This window comes from Cupressus sempervirens, chromosome 10, assembly GCF_028749045.1.
Source record: "Cupressus sempervirens isolate cs-2001-9-10 chromosome 10, ASM2874904v1, whole genome shotgun sequence".
Lineage (NCBI taxonomy): Eukaryota > Viridiplantae > Streptophyta > Pinopsida > Cupressales > Cupressaceae > Cupressus > Cupressus sempervirens.
This window is the reverse complement of record NC_143127.1, coordinates 556,202,723-556,226,073: the sequence shown is the minus strand read 5'-3', so window position 1 is coordinate 556,226,073 and position 23,351 is coordinate 556,202,723. Positions and strand designations below refer to the sequence as shown.

The following is a 23,351-nucleotide window of genomic DNA, read 5'->3' as shown; positions in this document are numbered from 1 at the left end:
GGGACTAGGAAGAAGAACTAAGATCGGGATCATAAACATACATATTAGTTAATTTACAGAACAAATACAGTGCAAATAATTATAACTGCGACATAATGGTCTGGAATACTACGAAGTTTTCCCCTGAAAATGAGCTGAAAGGGAACACATTCAATTTCTGCTTATGGACAGGCACATATCAATAGCAGAATCTTCATGTAGTTCCTGCTGCATGCCTTACCTTTATCTGTGCACTCTATTAGGTCATTCCGTTACTGGCTTGAGAAGTATATACCCTTATTGAGACGCTTGAGCTCCCTGTTGAAGCCCTATACACCTGTATTAAGATGCTTGAGCTCCCTGTTGAAGCCGTATACACCCGTATTAAGATGCTTGAGCTCCCTGTTGAAGCCTAGAATTCAAGGGTATTTGGGAGCATGTTGAGGGAGTGTGTGCGACCTCTCGTTTCTGAGGTGGTTGAGAGTTGAATAAGGATCTTTGCTGCAAGCGTCTTCCATTTGAAACTGAAGACATCTCCCATGCTCTATCATACTTTTCTTTAAGAAACCCACTGCTCAGTTTGTATATTATGTTTTCAGTCAGTCTTGTTCTGGAACAAACATGCAACAGTGAGAACTTGATGAAGGAAAAGTATGATTTTGGTATAATATTTTATTAAAATAATATAAGGACTTTTTAATGGTGAATGACATTGATTTTCTCTTCATAGGTATGTATGAATGAGTTGAGAAATTACGTCTGATTGCTGTTGGATCCTTTGAAGAGAGTAAAGTGATTGACTAGTATTCTGGAATTAATTCTATGAAATGACTATTTCCTTAATTAAAATTGTGGACGATGTTGGATAGAGTCCCTATATTGGAAGGACGGTAAGGTGTGGGGAAACAAGGTAGTATATAATATTGGCTTTGGACAAGACATCAAGGAATCACTCTTATTCTTTAGATGGGTGATACATGTTAAGGTTGTAGCTTCTGTTGGATTGTTTTTTATATGAGATAACAACTTGATGGTAAATCATCTTTAATAAATATCTTATATATATAATATATATTATGTATGTAATATAATATATATTATACATTATAGATTATTATATAATAATTTAATAATATATTACATATATGGTTAACATATTAATATTACATATATGCTTAAGATGAGTTACATATATGGTTATTTATATTACTATTATATTAATATGTTAACTAGTGATATTTAATCGTAGAGACATGAGACATGTCTCCTCTCATATTTATAAGCCTTCATTTGCATTTGGAACACAATCAGTAAAATGGCAATTGTTAGCACATTTGCAGCGATCTTAGAATTTAACATGGTATCAGAGTCAACTGCAAATGTAATTAAGAAATAAGAAATAAGAAAAAAAATGTATCATAAGGTTTGGAGAATAATATGATTCTTTATTATAAACTACTCTCATCGAACTGTGCACGAGATAGTGAAAGGATACTCTAAGATTCCTATTTGTGATATCTTATCATGGAAAAGCATTGTGCAACATCGGTAGAGTCCATGATTGACTTCACAATGAATTGCACAGGATGAAGGTAGCAAGAGTTTGGATGAAGGGCGAAGATGGAAAGACGATGGAGGCGGCAGCCATCTGTCACACCGACACCAGTGCTTGGAGTCCCGAATATGCAGCACTGCAAAAGTTGAAGGTGAAGCTAGGCGGTGCTTTAGTTTGCCATCTAACTATCGAAAATCACCTTGTGTGGGTTGGAGCTAACTAGAATCCACAACATGATGCTTCTTTCTTCATTTGGTACATACAAGAGATCCCACTAACTTGGTCATCTAAGAATATGCCACCAATGCGAGGGACCAACTGTCAAAGAAAGAATAAATGAAGCATGGGGAAATACATTAAAGAAAATAAGTGATAGAGAGGAGTACATAGGATTTCATCATCAATTCTTGCAGAGTCCATGTCAATGCAAGTTGTGCATCCAATCCTAGCAACTAGTGGGAAGGGATGACCTACACGGAATTAAGTCCTTTTCAAAAGCGGTTGTATAGACTTCTCTACACCCTTTGCCCTAAACAAGAGGTTCAACAATTATTGGGTAAATGCGCCCATGTCACTTGTACAAAGAGAAATCAACACCATAGACCGAGAAACAGGAAAATAGGAATGTAATACCGCAAGGAGAAAACAATTCTAATAATACAGTATCATGGGCATCGAAAGAGAGATCCAAATTGTGAAATCAGGGGCATCGAATTCGAAAGAAATCACAACTCATAACACCAATGAAAAAATATTGCCGGGTCCACCTACGGGCACCCACAAAATTTGACATGGCATAGAAAGTTATTGATCAGTATGTACGTGGCATGTTGACCTCACCAACTCCATGGGAAATGTATGGGTCACGCAAGTGAGGGATTCACGGAAACAAAAAAAAGAAAAAAAAAGGTGGTATGTTCTTTGCATATTATTATTTTATTATAATAGTTTGAAATACAAGATCTAATACTATTAAGAGATATGATTAGAAATGAGAATATATATATATATATATATATATATATATATATATATATATATATATATATATATATATATATATATATATATATATATATATATATATATATATATATATAATCACTAACAATTCTTAGTTGGAGTTGGTAATAATACTTTTATTTTATATAATGTTACCGCTTACATTTCATATGCTTTTAATCAATATTGGTATATTGAAAAAGCATCAAGGCCATAAGAAAATAATAAATAGGAGACAGATTAAAATATTGTACATATTTATATTTATCTATGTTATTGAAATGATCTTATATCATTATGTAAACTATTTATTATTGTAGTCTCTCTCTCTTATTTTTATAAGAGCTATGTGCCTTGATCTTTCCCTATTAGAATGTTCATCAGGAAAAAGAGGGAGATTGAGATTCAGAAGGGAGACTGACATTTCAGGAAACCTTGAAAGAGAGGGTGCAGATAGGGGATATAATTTAGTCAAACTTTAGGGATTTTGCTCATATTGATTCAGAGGGAGTAAATCATGCTGAGACGGATTCTGTTGTGATCAATAAATTCTAGCAGTCAAGAGAACCATGATTCATGAATTTACCTCAGGTCTACATAATATCAACATATGATATTCACCAATGATATAAATTTGGAATACACAGATTGCAATGCATAATATAGGTTTATTCAAAAGATCAAACAAATACCTTTGTATGAACAAAGGAAATTTGAGTTGTGAGACGTTAATGGAGTTTTTAAGAATTCATTTGAACCATCTACAAGTCTCTCTTTCATGAATGAAACTCGATGTAGCACAATCATACTCAATCAAGATATTGGCGTATTGTGGATGAGTTTGAGAAAATGGAAGGATATGTTCGTTGATACTGCTAAACTAAATGAATGTTTGGACCTTCAATGAACAAAAAGAGCAAGTTGGAACTTAGAAAGGAGTAGCCATATTTGATACAAAATTACTCAACAATATAAGAATGAGTGGAAATTTTACATTGTGGGGGGAATAATAGTCAATGTTCCATTCCCTCTTGAACCTTATTTAGAGGGGAGATGTTCCATTCTCAAATAATCTAAAAAGACAAATTTTGAATCTTCATGTAGAGATAAGTATTTGTTGTCTTTGAGTATTACATTTATCTACTCATTGTATTCTCTCTTAAATTTTATTCTTGTATGTATTGTAAAAATTCATTTGCCTTGATCTTTTCCTTTATGATTGAGGAAATTCTTGCAAGAAAAGAAAGGTTGGTGCTTTACACATGCTACCAAATATTGTGCAGACAACAATTCATTAGTCATTTGATGATCAGGATAAAGTGAGGATCTTGAAGTGAATTTATTTAATGATTGAGATTATGAGTATCCTTCTACATTAAGAGGGAGTATGACACTTCTTCGAAGGCAATGCAGGAGCTAAGAAGATTAATACTCAGAGGGAGTCTAAAAATACATGTGTGTGATTGCATGATTTTGATGGGCCTACTCTCAAGTGCATCATGAGGAAGCATTGACTTATCACTAGAAAATCAAAAGATTGATATAAGATTCAGAGTGCGTTCGATAGGCATCCTTGGGTGAAGAGAGTTTCCGATGAAGTAACTACAGGTCCTGACTTCCCAGGACAAGTGTTCAATAGGATAAATTTTGAGATGCAATCCTTTGTGGATGATATCTTCTTTATGAGGTAATTGAAATCCTTGTAATGCGCTCTCCTCTATGAGAGAGAAGTCTGAGGTGAAAATCCTTGTTCCACCCTCTAGTAGCAGCTATGGTGGTTCATGGTGGATATCATGTAAGTTACTACATGATGCTGCTGTGGTATTTAATGAAAGGTGATGATCTTTCATTGACATATATAACTAGAAGGTAACAATTGTAAGGTGACGATCTTATAAATGGTAGACCTGTTATCATGATAGACTTCATTAAATTGTTGTCCTAGAGTGTTGGAAATCATGATAACAAACAGATAGAAGGTAACCATTATAAGCTGGCGATCTTATAAATGGTAGACCTGTTATCATGGTTCTTTGGGTTGGATTTTGCTAGACACCATGATAATCAACTTGTTATGGTTCTTTGGACTGGATCTTGCCAAACACCATGACATTGTTACTACTGTAGACTACACTTAAGGTGGTGTTTTAAAGTTATGGAAATTGCTTCAATTGTGTGTTATGAAAGGTGAGAAATTTAGCCTCATAGTCAAATGAATATCATACTGAAATGATATCTCTTCATATTCTTGAGAGCATAATGTGTTCTATAAATCCTCCCTAGCTAAGAGGGAGTGTTAAGGTTGTAGCTTCTGTCGGATTGTTTTTTATATGAGATACCTTGTTGATGGTAAATTATCTTTAATATATATCTTATATATATAATATATATTATGTATGTAATATAATATATATTATACATTATATATTATTATATAATAATATAATAATATACTACATATATGCTTAAGATGAGTTACATATATGGTTATTTATATTACTATTATATTGATATGCTAACTAGTGATGTTTAACCGTAGAGACATGTCTCCTCCTCATATTTAGAAGCCTTCATTTTGCATTTGGAACAAAATTAGTAAAATGACAATTGTAAGTACATTTGCAGTAATCTTAGAATTTAACAATATGATGACTGTTAGCAAGATGAATTCTAGTGAGCTTATTTGGGGGCTGAGTAAACTATTGGTGTTTCTCCCAATTTTTTAAGATCACTGTGGGATGGCTTGTTTATTTGAGTTTGTAATAATCCCATGAAGATGGTTGTTCCTTTTATCATCAAATTAGAACCGTAAAGATTAAGCTCAGAGTTGTATGGAGAGGGATATGGTATTTGATGCAGAAATTATATTGGACAATGGTATGGAAAACTTTCAAGACCACGTGAAACAAACATCACTAGATACACCATAATAAAAACTCAGATATTTTTTACATCATGTTGACAGGATAGAGTTGCACCACTCCCATTAGGTTGAAAAGCTGAAAGGGTGGCCTTATGGAGGCGAATGGAGAAAAGCTAGAAGTGAGAGCTTGAGGCTGGAAGCGAAAAGCGACACACCCTAAGTATGGTTATCAACAATAAAGCCATTGGAAGAGAAATGTACCACTTATAGCTGACTTGTAGCAAAAACTGTAGGTCATTAGAAGGAAAGGGACATGCTCCTACACGTAGTAATGTGTCTCTATATGCGTCTATATATGTATACATAAGTCACAGTATGAATTATATATATTTAATGAGTTACATTGGTTTATGTTGGCTAATGCATGAATGTGATGAATGGATATGTGTTTATAATCTAATTTATTCAGATTGTTTTCTACTGCACTTAGTGTAGTTCAGTGCATTGGTTCATTCTTCTATTTACACTGGGTATAAACTGCAAGTCTGAGAGAATACACACGGATCTCTAGTTCCAAACCACCCCCACCTCCCCCCCACTTCCCCACTAACTCATCAAAAGGCCACAATCAAAGATAATGTCAATAAGAGTTATTGTTTTGTGAAAAAGTTTTGAAAAAAATTGTGGTTTATTTGTATCAACATTTTAGGCCATTCTACATGACCTAATATTAAGATGAGGAAAAAAAGATGATTGGAATGTAGAATTAGCTCTGTAAAAAAAAATGCATGGGATGCTAAGGGGTGAGCGTGGGGAGCATAGAACTCATAATATTGTTAAACCAAGCTAAGTGTGCTAATCTTGGAGGAAACTCCATGGTTAAGCGTACTTGAGTTTGAGCAATACTAGGATGGGTGACCTCTTGGGAAGGTCAATGGTTCACCCCTGTTTACATCACCTAGATGCAATGAGTGCTATGTGCTCCATTCATTCTCATGAGAGATGTGTTCTTCTGAAACATTACTTATGAAATATAGGACAATGAGATTGGCTCAAAGACTACACAAGTGAATCCTTATAGTAGTATCACAATTTGAAGTTCTTTCGAATCTCCTACTTATACATTGATGAGCTAAAGGGTCTCAATCATATTTCATAAGGCACAACACTTGTTGAATGTTTTGCAAATGGGGTAGCAAGCTAAGGGGGCTTAACCTTGGGGTAAACTCCATGGTTAATTGTGCTCGAGTTGGAGTGATATTGGGATGGGTGACCTCTTGGGAAGGCCTGATGCTTCACCCTTGTGAGCATCACCTGGATGCAATGAGCTACATCCTACATTTATTCTCGTGAGAGATGGGTTCTTGCGAACCACTACTCATGAAACATGGGTCAATGAGTTTGACTCAAAAACTACATAGTTGAATGTTGATAGCAATATCACAATTTCACTTGCTATGGAAAACTCCTACTTATCCATTGTTAAACCATTCAATGTTGCATGTGCAACAAAATATAAGATTGAGAAAAAAATAAAATTATCATGTAAGACATGTAACTTTGAAGAGCATACTATTGAGGGTAAGTAAGCATAATTTATTGGGGCGTTTCTCCTTTTAAATGAGTTAGTTGGTAGTTATGAGGGAAATAAGACATAATGTATGTAAAATAAGGGTTAATTACTTGCTAAATCAAATAAGTTATGGGTCAGCCTTTACTATTTATTTTAAATGTAGAGCTTTACTAATAGTCCATAAGAGCAAGTTCTAAATAAAGAAAAGGAAGAGTGCACAAATTATAGAGGCATTTAATTGCAATAATGCAAAGATGGTAAGGACAAAATAAAGAGGAGTGGAAGGACTGAATACAATACTAATCTAAGAGGATAATGGATGTCAAATGAAGGTGGAGGAGCAAAATGTACATGGAGATTATAATGATAACCAAAGAAAAAAGGGAAGAAAAGTGGGAAGATTACGATTCAAGTGATTAAGGGATAAATGTTTATGGGTTAGGGATTGTGTTGTATCAAAATTCCAGTTGAAGAGTTGAAGAAAGGAAATAAAGATTAAATATAAAGAAAAGCAAGAAGGCTCGACAACGGGAAGCAAAGGGGAATGCATAAAAGAGAACTAAGTCTATAAGTCAGTGTACTATTATTATACTTATTAGAGTTTGTTCTTGATTTCTAAGAAAACTTCAGATCCAATACCTCATCTCCATTGAAATTGCATGCGTGCTTATTAATATCAAGAACTTCCCTAAGTTTTCTCTCGCAATGATTTTCCATTCTCAATAAGACATTGGTGGTCTCTAAATAGGTATGGATTTTGGTATTGAACAAGTAGTTTTCTTTGATGGATTTGTTGAGTTGCTCATTTTTGATGTTCATGTTGCATTTCTTGATCCTAGTCCTAATAGCGCAACTTGTATCACCAACTTGAGTAGTTTTTTAGGAGCATGCTTTGAAGCAATTCTTTTTTATTTTAACATAGGGAATGTGACTTGTGAAATTAATACATGGTTTAAAAAAGTTTGCATTGCCTTTTTCCTTCAAATTTTAGAAATCTTCTTAGAGATTACCTCAACACAAGGAAGAAAAGCTATGGGCATGTCATATGAGTTATCTACATTTCTATAAGTCATTTGAGCAATCTTAAGATGTGTTCTTGATTTAAACGAAAGGCTTCATTAGTTGAATAAGTTGAAGTGCACATGGCATTTCTGTATGCTTGACAAAACAAGGACTGATCATGTTTTTCGTGAAGAAGAATATGAAGAAAACAACATAGTGTATTTGCTCAAACAACATAAGAAATGTTTTTGTTCCTCACCCTTATGCACAAAAGAGAAATGCTATAAGAGTTTAGGGTTTATGAGCTTAGTGTCCTTGTGGAATTGCTTACAGCGGTGACATAAGTTGCTCCATCAGCACTAGTTTCAAATAATCATATTGTTGTGGATCTATATATGGATCCCTAACCCAACAATAATAAATGAAACATCAATAGCTAATATAGCAATAAAATCATAAACAAATAACCCTTACAAGGGGTTCAACCCCTTGACCTTGTTGGGTGCTCCGCTCCAAAACCTTTGCGAGGGTCACTTTACCTTGACTCCAAACCTCTACCTACCATTTTAACGTTCACTGCAATCATTGCCATGTTCTTAATGACAATTAGTTTAAACTTTACTTGATATGCCAAATTTTCATTTTTGCAATTCTTATACCTTTTTTGTTTTACCCATCCTTTATCTACCACTGTGAATATTTAAAGCAATCACTATAATGTCCCCTTTTGAGCGCTTGTAGTATGATGTTGTTAACCTATTTCTCCACGGCCTTGTAGGCTAACTAGGACATTTAAGAGATCTTGAGGCTATTTGGCCCAGGTAGTTTTTGTTGCAAGTCAATCTGAGGTGTTTGGATGTAGTTTTGACATACTATTTATAGCAATTCAGTTGGGCTAGGCCAAGATCATCACTAACAGTATCATGTTGTGTGATGTCCCCACTCTAACATATAATTTAGCCATGGTTATGGGGAGACCCGTCTCCCCTCTAAAAGTCGCGTCTCGGAGACTTTTCGCGTCTCCGGAGACCTCAAAAGAGGTTGGAGACTTCATGACGAAGTCTCTTGAAGTCTCCCAATCTCCTAATCCAAAAAGTGAAGTCTACCCGAAGTCCCCTGATAAAATATAAATGTAAAACATAATATTAAATAATTTTATATATTTTAGCGCTCATTTTAATGTTTTTAATACAAAAATTAAGACCAATGAGATACAATATTGTGATTATGTGACTTTTGAAATATTTGACTCTATATTAATGTGACATTACTATTATTATTTACTTTAGTTTTTTAGTTTTACAACATTACTATTTTCAAATTTTGTATTTAGTATTAGACTCTTTAAACTATTAAAAAAAATTGCCATCTCCAAGTACCTCGGTCTCCTATTTTTGGAAAATTGCCGTACCGGTACCGGAACCGGTGACCTTGAATTTAACTAATAAATAAGTATTATATATAAAGTAATATTAATAATAATAATATTTTATAAAGTAATATTATATTATAATATCATATATATCATATAATAATAATCTAATATGATAAATAATAATATTATGATTAAGATATATTTTAATATAAAAATACTATATTAATAAATGTATTATAATATAATAATATATACTTGATATAATATTCTTTATAATATAATTATTAATATACTTTATGACATTAATATAATTATTTTAATATTAATATAATATAACTAACCTTAGTAATTAATATAATAATATTATTAATATAATTATTATTATGGAAGGACGCGACTCTTTGAAAAACACACACACACATATATATATATATATATATATATATATATATATATATGGAATATCAAAGAGTGAAAAGAAACATCAGATAAAAAATATAATGAAATCTATACAAATTAAAGAAAATCCAGAAATATTCTAAATGGGACATTGCAAGTGGTATTAGAGCAATGTTCTTGCTCGCCTGAAGGATATGTGAGAACACCAATAAATGGAAGACAACATATTCAGAAAATAATATACAAGAAAAGATTATATAGATTTACGATATGAAGGATCATTAATTGAAGTAGAATCGAAGATATATTAATATGATTGGTATAATATGCGAGCAGAGGGGGATAAGTAAAAAGGAAAAAAAGAATCCTGGCAATAGAACACGAACAACTAAGGAGGAATCGATTGAAAAGCTACTTAAGGGAAACATCACTCCCGCTAAAAGAGTCCCGCAAGGTGTATGGAGAAGGAGGACACTGAAAATGAATTCAAAGTTTGTCCAAATATTGCTGTTAGAATTAAGTACATGAATCGATTTCTCTGAAAGTACATTCTTAGGGGAATACTTCAAATGAGAACAATATAAGAAAACATATATAGGAGTTGCAGATAAGATTATATTTTAAAACCATTACATCTCAAATGTAATTTATACCATCCAATCTGTGGTCAAGGAAAGATATCCATATACGTTCTAAGTATTGAGCAGTGAGGTTGAAATCGAGAGAATAGATTGACGCGGGGAATGAATGCATCAGCTACCGCAGAGAAATTTACCCACGAGAAATGCACCGAAATGATAGTGGTCTTTATTTAATGGAGTATGTATATGAATTTTTGAAGTACTTGGTCGATCCGGATGCTGATGGTTTCCAAGCACAAATGTCTTCTTTTAAGGATTATGATTTTGGAAAAAGTTTGTGCCAAGAGACTCAGAGGCATCTATTTTGATTTGAGTAATTCATGGCTTCAAGAAAATTGCAAGAAAATACAAAGGTGGTGTTATCTATTTAGAAGGACTCTCAAGATTTGAGACAGACTCAACCCGCATTGACTACTAAAAATCATTAATGTTTTGTTCATATTTTCGGCATATGAAGAATTTCTTGGTGGCATTCTTGTTGGGTCAAATTCCGGTAGCATTGGAGCAGGCATATCTTCCAAGTTCGATATAAATCGGAAGAATATTGTTGGTGATTTGAAACAGACATATCCAAGGCTTGCTTGTCTAGTATGAGGAATGGGCTGTTATTCTGCAACTCTGAGTTCCAAATCAGATTTGTTCATTTCAAGTATAGTACAAATCCTATTTAAGTTGTTTTCAAGAAAAGAAATATTGTATGTGGGCACTATTTCCAGCTGCAAAACAAAGCCCATCTCTTGCAGATAAGTCCTATCTAATAGTATGACTTTTTTAATGTTTATAATTTAAATTGTAATTTTTTAATTGAAAATTATAGGTCTGTTAATAGATCTGTGAAGAGATTATGAGAGATAAGGAGAACAAATCAAAAGAAATGTTGAATATGAAAAGAATGGACTGATCTTCCTACTGTGAGTGGCAATATTCAGCCATAAGTTTTTACGTCATAGATGCCCAAATGATAGAAACATATAAACCAAAAAAATAAAAAAAATAAACTAAGGCAGCAAACAAAATAAGTCTACCACCCTATATTAGGGCTATTATTGTGATATTAAGAAACTCATAAAAGATATGATACAAATGTAAGAAAGAAATGGGATATAAGTGCAGCAATGGTAATGTGTTTTTTTTATATGAAATGAGAGTTATATATACGGATATTGAAGTGGAAGGGAATAAAGGGTAAGAAGAGTAAAGTTTTGGACAATTAAAATTCATGGGGTAAGGGAAAGAGAGGATGTTTAAAGGCAACCAATAAAATATAAGGAAGCAAATGTAAAGCCTTATCACTCTACCATGTGATATTAATGTTATATGAAGAAATTTTAATGGGAGTTTAAATTGAAGAATTAATTAAAAGGGAAAAGAACATTGGAAAATATAAGAGAGAAGTGCATTGGATAAGCATAAAGAAGTATAGATAGATGGAAGAATAGTAAGGATATTATGTGTCATGTGGATAATTATATATATAATATTATGAGAAGGATATTAAGTAAAATATATTTGGTATTTATATATTTAATTATCTTTCATTCATATCAATTATTCAAAGAACTTTCAAGAATTAAAAAGTAAATTAAGGGTGAGTCCATTATAAGGGACATTACAAATGTAAATAATGGAAATTGCTAATATGTATATGTGATGATTATTTATGGACTGCTTGCATAGAGAAGGAAGAGTATAATGTTATCAAGAAAGGGGCTTGTCTAAGTCTAAGTAATTGGATCGGATCATTAGCCCCATGTCAGTGGTCACAAGCCACCAACGTAGATAAAGGAAGGCACTAATAATGATATACATGTGCATAAAGAAGGTAATGTTGAGGAAAAAACTAGAGCAATTCCAAAAAGGGGACATTGCCTTTGGAATGGAGAAAGAAAATCACAAAACCTTATAGGGAGCCTTGAAGAGAAGAAGACAATTAAATAGTATTTCTTCTGGAAAAGATCATACTATCGTCTATGATAAGGGCAAGGAAGAAGTACGAACAAAGTTCATAATTACATAAATCTTGGTATATGTATAATGCAAGAACTAAGTCATTGTGCTACAAGAAGGTAAAGGCATTTGACATTGATCCAATAAAGGTATGTGTATATTATTTCAAATGTTTCTTTTCCTATTAATATTTAGTATGTCAATAATGCTTATAAAGGATTTAATATTTAACATTTTGATCTTACTAATATTGGAAATTTGAGGGAGAATTATGAGTAGTTCTAAGCAGGGAGATTACATTAGTATTATTGAGCTAGTACTAGTGAAATTTCAACTAGTGAGAACATTATGTGCATTTATACTTTTATTACATTAAATCATCATCTTCCAAGATAAGATAAGGCGTGCGGTGGAATGGGCTGGGTGACACCACTCAGAGGTATTAGGTAAGGCCTGTGGTGAGATGGGCATTGGGCTGCATCATCCAAGGGTACTAGGTAAGGCCTACGGTGGAGCAAATACCCCAAGGTACATCATATAAAGGCACTATCTTGGAGATGATGATCGAAGAGAGATAACAATAATGAGGGAGAACGGTGAGGCCCATTATTGGGTAACATGGCGCTCTATTATAGTTTCTCCTCCCATACTTAGAAAATGATGAGTTAATGAACTACACTTTTGATTGACAAGTCACCAAATTGAGACCATAAATACCTTGTGAAGGATTGATATAAGGAAATCTTAAAAAGGAAAATATATATATAAATGCGTACTAATGATTTTGTTGTTGCAAGTTCACAATCAGGGAATCACATAACATGTGTATTGTGTGTTTACACCTTGTTTACTTCATGTCTTCATCTATCTGCATCATGTTTGCTTTGTGTCTTCACCTGTCTCCATCGTGTCTGCTTCATGTTTTCCTCTGTCTAGATCATGTATGCTTTGTGTTTCATTCATATATCTCTTTGATCTTTGAATGCAAATATGTTCTGTGTCTATGACAAAGCTTGTGTATGAAAGATTTTGCTGGAGGGCAAGCAAATTTGGGAGGGGAGGACTGTGATGTTCCCACTCTGATATATAATTTAACTAATAAATAAGTATTATATATAAAGTAAAATAAATAATAATATTTTATAAAGTAATATTATATTATAATATCATATATATTATATTATAATAATAATAATCTAATATAATAAATAATAATATTATGATTAAGATATATTTTAATATAAAAATGCTATATTAATAAATGTATTATAGTATAATAATATATACTTGATATATTATTAAAATTATTAAAATAATATTCTTTATAATATAATTATTAATATACTTTATGACATTAATATAACTAATCTTATTAAATTAATATAATTATATTATTATTAATATAATATAACTAATTTTACTAATTAATATAATAATATTATTAATATAATTATTATTATTAGAAAAGGATGCGACTCTTTGAAAAAAACACACACATATATATATCGAATATCAAAGAGTGAAAAGAAACATCAGATAAAAATATAATGAAATCTATACAAAGAAAATCCATAAATTCCCTAAACGGGACATTACATGTTGATGGTAAATGTTCAATATCGACTGGAGATTTTGTCTTTATTAAAATGAGGACTATAGTCAAGTAGAAAAAACTAAATATAAAAGGTTACCTTATTTAACAGTACATTAGAGATATAAATTGCAAATGGGAGTAATGTTAATTATCCTACATTCGTTAGTTAAGTGAGTGAGCTCTTATGCGGGCATTATAAAAGACTTTCAAGAGCGCATTTTCAGATATCCTAGATTGAATTGGTAATTTGCAAAGTATTTGGAGAGTTCATCTTCAAGGGTTTGCGAGAATGAATCATAAATACATTAACAGCTATTTAGAAACTGCTTTCGATCTTCTTCTCCATACGTTGCCTGATAAGTAGCTTTCATTCCTAAAAGCAATGTTTCACATTTTACCTATGATACCAGGTACTTCTGTAGCACAGGTGTGGTTTGGGTACAACGTTGAGTACAGCTTGGGTACTTCCTGGGCATCTAGGAAGTTCCTAGTGCTGTACCTAGGTGGTTTTTATACATTAAAGCATCAGTTTCACCCTTTATCATTTTGGGTATGCTATTTTCTTTATCAATCCAGTCCAAGCTGTATTATAAATTTGTGACAGCATTTTATACCAAAATAATGTAAAAACCAAGCAATTAAATACTGTTTCAGTTGCATTTGTGAGCTGTACCTGTGAACATATTATTAAGAAACTTTATGTCGGCATCAATGAGATTGATTTCTGTTGATTTACATTATGCATATGTAGCAGCTTTCTTTTTATATTTAAGGAAATCACGTTCCTTGTATTGGTAATGCTTTGACAGTTTGGCAAATATTTGGAAAGTGAATTGAACTGGCTTCTGCAGTTGACATAGCTAGTGAGATTGGCAGTCGAATTAATTTTGGTTCAAATGAAATCAGACCAAATCTTGGTGTTGACCTTGATGCTTTTGATAAAGAAGATACGAATATTAAATATTGTTTGTAATTTGAATTTTCAATGTGTAGTGACATTTTGAGACTTGAGTATATTCATGTTTACAAATTATGAATACGAGGCTTTTAAAGATTATATTTTTTGGGAATTATGAGTATCACTATTCTTATCAATTTGGAAATTATTTATATATCTGTATATATGGGTGTCTATATGTGTGTGTATTTATGTGTTAATTCATTTATTTATTGTCATACTTGTGCGAAGCAGACCAAAATGCCATACTTTTGTAAGGTATTTAAATATATCTATATATTTTTTGGTAATAATGAGTTTCACTATTCTTATGAAAAATAGTTTTGAACATTATAAACATCTTTGTGTGTGTGTATATTTATTTATTCACATGCTTGCACCCAACTGAAATTTTTTTCGCCGCACTGCTGTATCAAGTACTGGTACTCGTACCTGCACTGTTAATGTTTGTGGCCTTTACGGCAAAGATCAACAACAAATAATTAAATATGCGAAAGTAAGCCAAGAGTGGCTACATATTTAATGACAATATAATAATAATATGAAATATATTATTTTATTATATGATAATTCAATTAAGTGGGAAAGCTTAAGTGGCCCCTTTTGAACTGTCATGTCTTTTGAAGATGCACCTCTTCATCTTATATTTATCTATGTGTGTGTGTGTTGGGTGGTGAATAAGGAACACACCAAAACATAATGTGCAAGTAATTATTCACCACTTTTGCACTATAACTCTTCTCTGCCCTAAAATTTGAAAACTTAACATGGTATCAGAGTGGGTTCCTTCGTGGGAAGCTTAACTGCGTGAAGGTAGATCCATTCAGATTCATGGGCAGAATCGAATAGTTTTTGGCAAAGGAGAATATGGAATTGGGAGATTCCATGCAAACAAATGATATCAAAGCAATTCATTAGAAGAGTATGAAAGAAGAAGTGTGTCGGCATGTGAAAAATATAGAGGAGGGCTTCACTATCGTGCATGCAAACAATATATTATTTCAGTCGAACAGGAAAGGAGGCTTTCACATTTGAAATCATATATACATATTATTTGCAACTTCTGGATTGCTCCAAATCATTGTATTTGACTACAGAGGTGTAAATTGAATATGAGCCTTGTCAACGATATACGACAATACAAAAATATATAAGGCAGCGACAGGTTATAATATTTTATGCTTATCGAATACCATGGGATAAAGAATGAATCATTCAAAAGGAATAGTTGATCGAAGAATATAGGACATAAAATACAACTATCAGGACTATGATAAAAAGAGTTAACTATTTGAAAGTCATTGTAACATAAGCTTGGTCATTATCAATGGAGATATGGCGGTAGCATCTCACAGCAAGAAGTCCAAACATAGAGCAAAGACAAATATATAGGTCAGAATATGATCCAAATGATGTCGTGAGGTTCCAGTCAGCATTAATAATGCAAAGACAGTAACGTTGCACTGAACATAAGTATCATGCGTATGCTAGTTATAAATATCAATAATTTATGTGGTGTATCAGATACATAGGTGTCAAGGGTTTCCAGTCAGCAAAGGGTGACAATCAGAGGGATGCTCTAAGGCGTTATTATGCCTCTGTGAGCGATAGTGCTTGTGAATTGAGAGATGCGATTATTAGGCAACAAACTGTCGACGAAGCAGACCTCAATAGTCAAGCTGATTACTTGTTTTGGGGAGTTCTCAATCTGTTCCATCAGGTTTTTGACTATTATCAACACTAGGGTGACATCTGTATATGTGATAATCCCAACCGTCAATGCTAAGGATACTGTGATCCAATAAGAAGGGTCAATCTTACAATCGTTGAATTATTCAATTTGATTGGGAAATTTGCATTGAGCAAGTCGTTGTAAGCCTACCAAGCGTAAAATTTTTGGAAAATCAAGCCGGTGAAAATTTGATGTGTGTAATTTGCTTAACTGAGTTTGAAACAGTAGAAGAGGCCTACCAACTGCATTGCAATGAACAACACATATTTCACAAGCATTGCATTAAACAATGGTTCAAGAGGCAAAGATCATCGCCCCATTTGCACGAAGCCAATATTTTCATAGATGCTGATCGAAAGACTTATATAGGGAAAAAGGAGTATTGATATCAAAGTGCACATAGGAAGCCACCAAATGACAAAAGGAATCATTTCCTAGAGCATTTGAACATTTCCAAGTGCATTCTAAACATAGGAGAATATTTTTTTTGTTTAAGGTTGAATGTCAATAGGGATATTACATTATATTCATTTCTGAGTATGAGTTAAAGAATTAAAACTGGTTGTATAAACCATTAATTCTTAGATAAATTTGGACTAAGTGACATAAACAAAAAATTCTCATGGTTTGATAATGACTGGTAACCCCTTGAGAAGTTATTCGTAAACTTTGGCTAGATAACGGGAGGGGACCTTATAGTGTACACATTGAGAGAGAGTCAAACCAAAAGTAGTTAAGCCTAAACTTTAGAGGGAGCAGATAGGAAACTTGTAAACTCTTCACTAAGGGAGTAGATCACATTAAGTGTGATGGACCCCTGTTACTTCAATTTGGTTTGACTTAAATAAAGTCATGGATAAATTGAGAACTTGCATATGTGGATTGAATCCACCTTAGAGATGCATGAACGTAAGAGGGAGTTTATAAATGGGCCTACTTTCACCTAGTTTTACATTATAAACTCCTTTAAGGATTCATATGTATAAGCATTTCTTTCATATATATTTTTATGGGCTATGTATTTCGCCAAGACTATATTTAGCCTAGGCTACATTATTGGTTGCGTTTGCTATGATCATCGGCTATGTTATAGCAAAGACTAAGCCTCTTTTATATAGTTGAGTCTATAATTGAGATATTTGGATATTTTGCATGATCATTTCTTTGATATGTGAATATAGCATAGACCATATTGTTTGTATGCATATGTGGCTAAATTCATCTATATGATTTTTTTTTTTGTGATTTGTGGATAGTGGCAATCCCTGGTTTGAGTCTTCTTGACTCAAGGATTGAGTACTTGGTGGACTTAATGTCCGGATACTACTACTCAAAGCACTTGGTGAATATCATGTATTTGATATTCGGATGCCAGTGTAGGTGACATCATGGATTTGATGTTGGATTTAGTACTTGGTGGACTTAATGTTCAGATACCAGTACTGGTGACATCATGGATTTGATGTCAATTGAGTCCTTGTGACTTGTAGATCTTGGATCCACAGGTTGAGTACAAGGTGACATCATGGACTTGATGTTGGCGGATCATTTAGTGAATATCATGGGCTTGATATTCGGCCAATGCTTTTGATATCAGTTGAGTCAGTTAGACTCAAGGTTGGAGTATGTGACATCAAGTATTTGATGTTTTGATGAGTCAGTTAGACTCAAGAGACTAATACTTAAGAGCATATGATGATGACTTTGAGATCTGTATGAGTTTTACATCATGAGATGATGTATGGGATATATAATAGATTTGATATCTATTGAAGTTATGTTTTTGGTACCTTTACTAATTATGAAGATAGAGAAGTTGAGGTCTTTTATAGACTTGAGATTTATTGGTTGATGTTCTTCTCAAGTCCAAGAGGGAGTGTTAATGTTTGTGGCCTTTAGGGCAAAGATCAACAATAAATAATAAAATATGCAAAAGTAAGCCAAGAGTGGATACATATTTAATGACAATATAATAATAATAATAATATGAAATATATTATTTTATTATATGATAGTTCAATTAAGTGGGAAAGCTTAATTGGCCCCTTTTGAAGTGTCATGTCTTTTGGAAGACGCACATCTTCATAATATATATATATATATAAAATATGTGTTGGGTGGTGAATAAGGAACACACCAAAACATAATGTGCAAGTAATTATTCACCACTGTTGCACTATACCTCTTCTCTGCCCTAAAATCTGAAAACTTAACATGCACCAATACTGAAATTGCTTATTTTGCATTATTATTAGTTTTAACACTTCATTATTTAAATCTACAATGCACAAAGTTGCTTCAACTTTTTCTTGAGATGGTCCTATTTGGGGCTAGGTTTCTGTAGGAGGCACCATCAAAACTTAATTTTATCCAACTTCTTGTTAAAGTAATTATGTAATGTTTCTATAATAATCATTCAGTTAGGATCTTCCCTTTTCATAGTCAGTTCTTATTTTCTTTTCAGTCTTCTGTTTTCTCTCTTAGAAACTCTGCATGTAATATCTATATAAGGAGTATAGCTCTTCTTTGTTTATAATTGAGTATCAATTGATTATCATATCATTATCCAAGTGGGTTACGTTTTTTGACATATTTTCTTAAAAAAAATTCATGGGTATCTACTTGGAATTTTTAAAATTGTTTTTGACATAGATGGAAGACTCACCGGTTACTCGGTGAGTTTTTAAAACTCGCCGAGTATTTTGGGACGGCGAGTAAATCGCCCAAAAACTCGCCTGCCAAAAAACTCGGCGTGAGTCCAAAAACTCGGCGTGAGTCCAAAAACTCGCCGAGTAATCGGCGAGTTTTAGTCAAAAACTCGGCGAGTTATGTAAAAAAACTCGCGGTTCAGGGAACCCGCGGCCAGACGCCTAAATAGGTCAAAATGCATTGTTTTTTGCATTGTTTCTTTCATTTGTGTGGAGCAAAGAAGGTTTTAGCTGAGTGCAAGTGATTAAAGACAGATTGGAGTGGATTTTGGAGGATTCTAACTGAATTTAGAAGAGAAATTTCTTTCCAGGTATGTTCATCTTATCATTGTTTGAAAATTTTTTATAGTTTTAAGCAAAGCTTTTATTGTTTTTGTTGTTGTTTGTAAATGATTTCAAATCATTTGAAAGTTGAAACCCTAGTGGCTAGTTGTTCTAAACTTCTAGCTTCTAAGTTCTAACTCTAAGTTCTAACTTTGTTTATTTGTTTTTCTATAAATTTAATTATTTATGTGTAGGGCAGCGGACAAGCATTAAGAAAACATGACAAACCCGCAAGAAGAGTGGCCACAAACACCATGCCCATCTGGATATATAGGCACTCGGCCTAAAAATGCAAGAGATAAGGCATGGCGGTATGCCTATGAAGCTCCAAGTCCAAATGATATTGGGAAGGTGATATGCATTCCCTGTGAGAGAATTATTTCTGGAGGCATAAACCGCCTCAAATACCACCTTGCAGGCATAAAGAAACATGACTCAAATCCTTGTCTCAAGGTAATTGATGAAGAAAAAAGATTCATCCATGCCCTACTTGCAGCTGCTGAAGAGAAAAAATTGAATAGGGAGAGGGCAAAATTATCTATGAGGGCAGCCATAGCTGAATCTGAAGGAGCTCCTTTTGATATGCAAGAGGAAGAAGAAGCACTTGAGAACATACCAGGATCTCTTCGTGGCCCACGGATCCGCAAACAAAATTTCTCTTTTACCGGTTCCACTTCTTCTACATCTCCTACTTCTTCATCATCACCATCCGGATCCCCATCAGGGATAGGTGGTTATTTTGTGCCCAGGAACACACCTGGAGCACAGCCATCATTAGAGGGCACTGCATGGTTTAAGGAGGTGCATGAGCAAACTGATATTGCAGCAGTTGATTTTTGGTTTTTCAACAATATCTCAATGAATGCCGCTGATAGTCCCTATTGGGTCAATATGGTGAATGCAATGACAATATCAGGCAAAGGGTACAAGCTGCCTAATCGCAAGGATATGAGTGGAAGGTTAGTATTTTACTATTTAGTAATTGTAAATAATTGAGATTCACTTTAGTTCATTGTTATATTTTAAATCTTAATTGTTATAACTTATTTCCTAATTTTTTACTAACACTTACACTTTATTTAATATTACACTTAAATTTTGTAGGTTGCTTGACAAAGCGGTTGGTAGGGCAAGATTGTTGATAGAAGACCAAAAGAAAGAGTGGAAGAAGTATGGCTGCACCATTTTATCTGATGGGTGGACAGATGGAAGAAGTAGAACCATTATTAACTTCTTGATTGCTTGCAAAGATGATGTGGTGTTTTGGAAATCTGTCGATGCCTCCAACAAAGTGAAAAATGCAGCCACATTGGCTTTAATGTTGGAGAATGTTGTCATGGAGGTGGGAATAGAGAATGTGGTGCAAATAATCACAGATAATGCAGCAGCATATGTGGCAGCAGGTAGATTTAATTTTTTATATTTGAATCAATATGAATCATGAATGTAATGCTATGGTATTATTCAATTTAGATTTGATGTAATTTGTAAATACTAAATATGGAAAGTTTGTTACTGATTATTGATTTTTTGCTAATCTTTTAGGTAGAATCCTCCAAGAGAGGCATCCCACACTTTTTTGGTCACCTTGTGCAGCACATGTCCTTGACCTTCTTTTGGAGGACATAGGAAAACTTGATTGGGTGAGTCCAGTTGTGGAAGATGCTAGGCGAGTCACGGAATATATCTATAATCACCCATGGGTTCTCAGTTTGATGAGAAAAGCCACTAAAGGCAAAGATTTGATGAGACCTGCTATGACAAGGTTTGCAACGGTCTTCTTGACGTTGCAAAGTATTCTTGACCACATATTGGCTTTGAAGCAAATGTTTGTGTGTGCTGATTGGGTTGCTTCACCTTACTCAAAGAAGCCCGAAGGAGAAGCTGTGGCACGAATAGTCTTTGATGATAGCTTTTTTGCAAAGGCTAAGGAGATTGTGGAGGTAACTTCATTATATTTTTAGTTTATTCAAGTTTCATTTTCAATTCATAACTTACTATGTTATTAACTAATTTGTATTTTTCAAATTTCAAATGTAGATGTCTCTGCCCCTGGTTCTAGTCTTGCGCACATGTGATGGGCAGCAATCCCCAATGGGAGGTCTTTATGAGGCCATGGATAGGGCGAAAGAGGCTGTTAGAAGTTACTATCACGGGGACAGTCTCAGATTTGACCCCATTTGGGAAATAATTGATAGGAGGTGGAACAATATGCTCCACCAACCTATTCATGCAGCAGGCTACTTCCTCAATCCCAAATTCAGGTACTATGATAATTGATTGTCCTTGAAGTTGGGATTTTAATAAGTCTTTATTTTACTTTACTTTTTAAGGTTGTGTAGTAAGACTTGATATCATTTTCTATTTGTTTTAGGGCTGATGATTCCTACTCAGATCCTAATGGAGAGGTCATGGAAGGTCTCTCTAAATGCATTGAGAGAATGATATCAAGTGAAGAGGAGAGAGACCTTATTGTGACCGAACAACAAATCTATGTGGAATCAAGGGGTCCTTTGTTCTCTTCTATGCTAGCAAAGAGAGCAAGATCTACTCAAGCACCAGGTAGAGCGTCAAACTTTAAAACTTTTGCTAATTGATAAGTTGTGCTTCTGATTTTGTTTTTTATTGCTTTATAACTTTTTAAATTTTGTTTTGCAGATGCTTGGTGGGCAAGTTGGGGTGGCAATACCCCCAATTTAAGGAAATTTGCTCTCAGAGTCCTATCCCAACCTTGTAGCTCATCCCATTGTGAGCGCAATTGGAGCTTATTTGAGTCCATCCATACAAAGAAAAGAAACAGAATGACTCAAAAACGGCTTAATGACCTTGTTTATGTGCACTATAATCTTAAGTTGCGCATAAAAAAGTCACAGCTCTTAGAACTACCTGGTCCGCTTGATCTAGATGAGATAGATCCTTATTCTGATTGGACAGCATAGGAGCCAAGTCCATTTTTTACACCAGATGAGATCGCTAATTTGGAGAGGCAGGCCATGGAGGGGGAGGTTGACACTGATTTTCAGTTCACTATGGATGACATTGAGGATGAGGACGAGGATGATGATGATTCAGGCGAGGATCAGACATTACCATTAGGTGGAGATGCATCCTCTTCTAGGACGCCGAGCCAGTCAGTAGGGACGTCGAGCGAGGGGGCACAGCCACAGAGTTCACAGTCACGCAGCTCACGCCCTATCCCAGTGCGGGGCACTTCTTCTAGGACTAGACCCCCTCGCTTTCCTGCTAGTGCAAGTGGAAAGAGGAAGATGTGATTGGCATTGTCACATTGTATTGATGTATTTAGACTTTTAGTATTTACTTCTAGTTTGATAGATTGAAACTATTTAGTAATTTACTATTTTGCTTCCTACCATGAGCATTCTGCATGAGAATGCAATTTTGTACGCATTATGCATTTATATATATCTAAACTTTGTTTCTTTCTTTTGTATTGTCTTTAATTAACTTATTAGATGCATCTTCTCATTAAATTTTGCAAAATAAATGTATTTTTAATTAAATATCAGCGGTTTTTTAGGTTCCCGAGTTTTTCCCGAGTTTTTTTTTTAAATTGCCGAGTTTTTCCCGATTAAACTTTTGGGGGGCTTGGCGAGTTTTTGCATTTGGCGAGTTTTCCAACTATGGTTTTTGATGAAAAAATGTGGCAGTTTTGTTGTTTCATAAATAAAGGGTTCTTTG

General features: G+C 33.8%; 2 protein-coding genes across 3 annotated transcripts in view; both read left to right on the top strand.

Moving 5' to 3' along the window:
• The window catches only part of LOC149535102 (Zinc finger C-x8-C-x5-C-x3-H type family protein), a 134,603-nt gene that overhangs the window by 72,837 nt on the left and 38,415 nt on the right, over positions 1 to 23,351 (top strand). The gene's annotated exons all lie outside the window — the stretch shown is intronic.
• On the top strand, positions 1,295 to 23,096 carry LOC149535104 (uncharacterized). The gene is made up of 10 exons (XM_089803445.1): positions 1,295 to 1,360; positions 1,565 to 1,698; positions 16,413 to 16,608; positions 16,849 to 16,921; positions 20,272 to 20,611; positions 20,757 to 21,055; positions 21,198 to 21,595; positions 21,693 to 21,916; positions 22,027 to 22,214; positions 22,311 to 23,096. Exons 1-10 carry the CDS (start codon positions 1,295 to 1,297, stop codon positions 22,589 to 22,591), a joined length of 2,199 nt encoding a protein of 732 aa, XP_089659571.1. The 3' UTR covers positions 22,592 to 23,096.

Coding starts and splice junctions, on each gene's coding strand:
- LOC149535104 (XM_089803445.1), top strand. CDS start 1,295: ATGGCAATTGTTAGCACATTTGCAGCGATCTTAGAATTTAACATGGTA. Junction 16,922..20,271: donor ATTAAACAATGGTTCAAGAG/GCAAAGATCATC, acceptor AGAACATACCAG/GATCTCTTCGTGGCCCACGG. Junction 22,215..22,310: donor AAGATCTACTCAAGCACCAG/GTAGAGCGTCAA, acceptor TTTGTTTTGCAG/ATGCTTGGTGGGCAAGTTGG.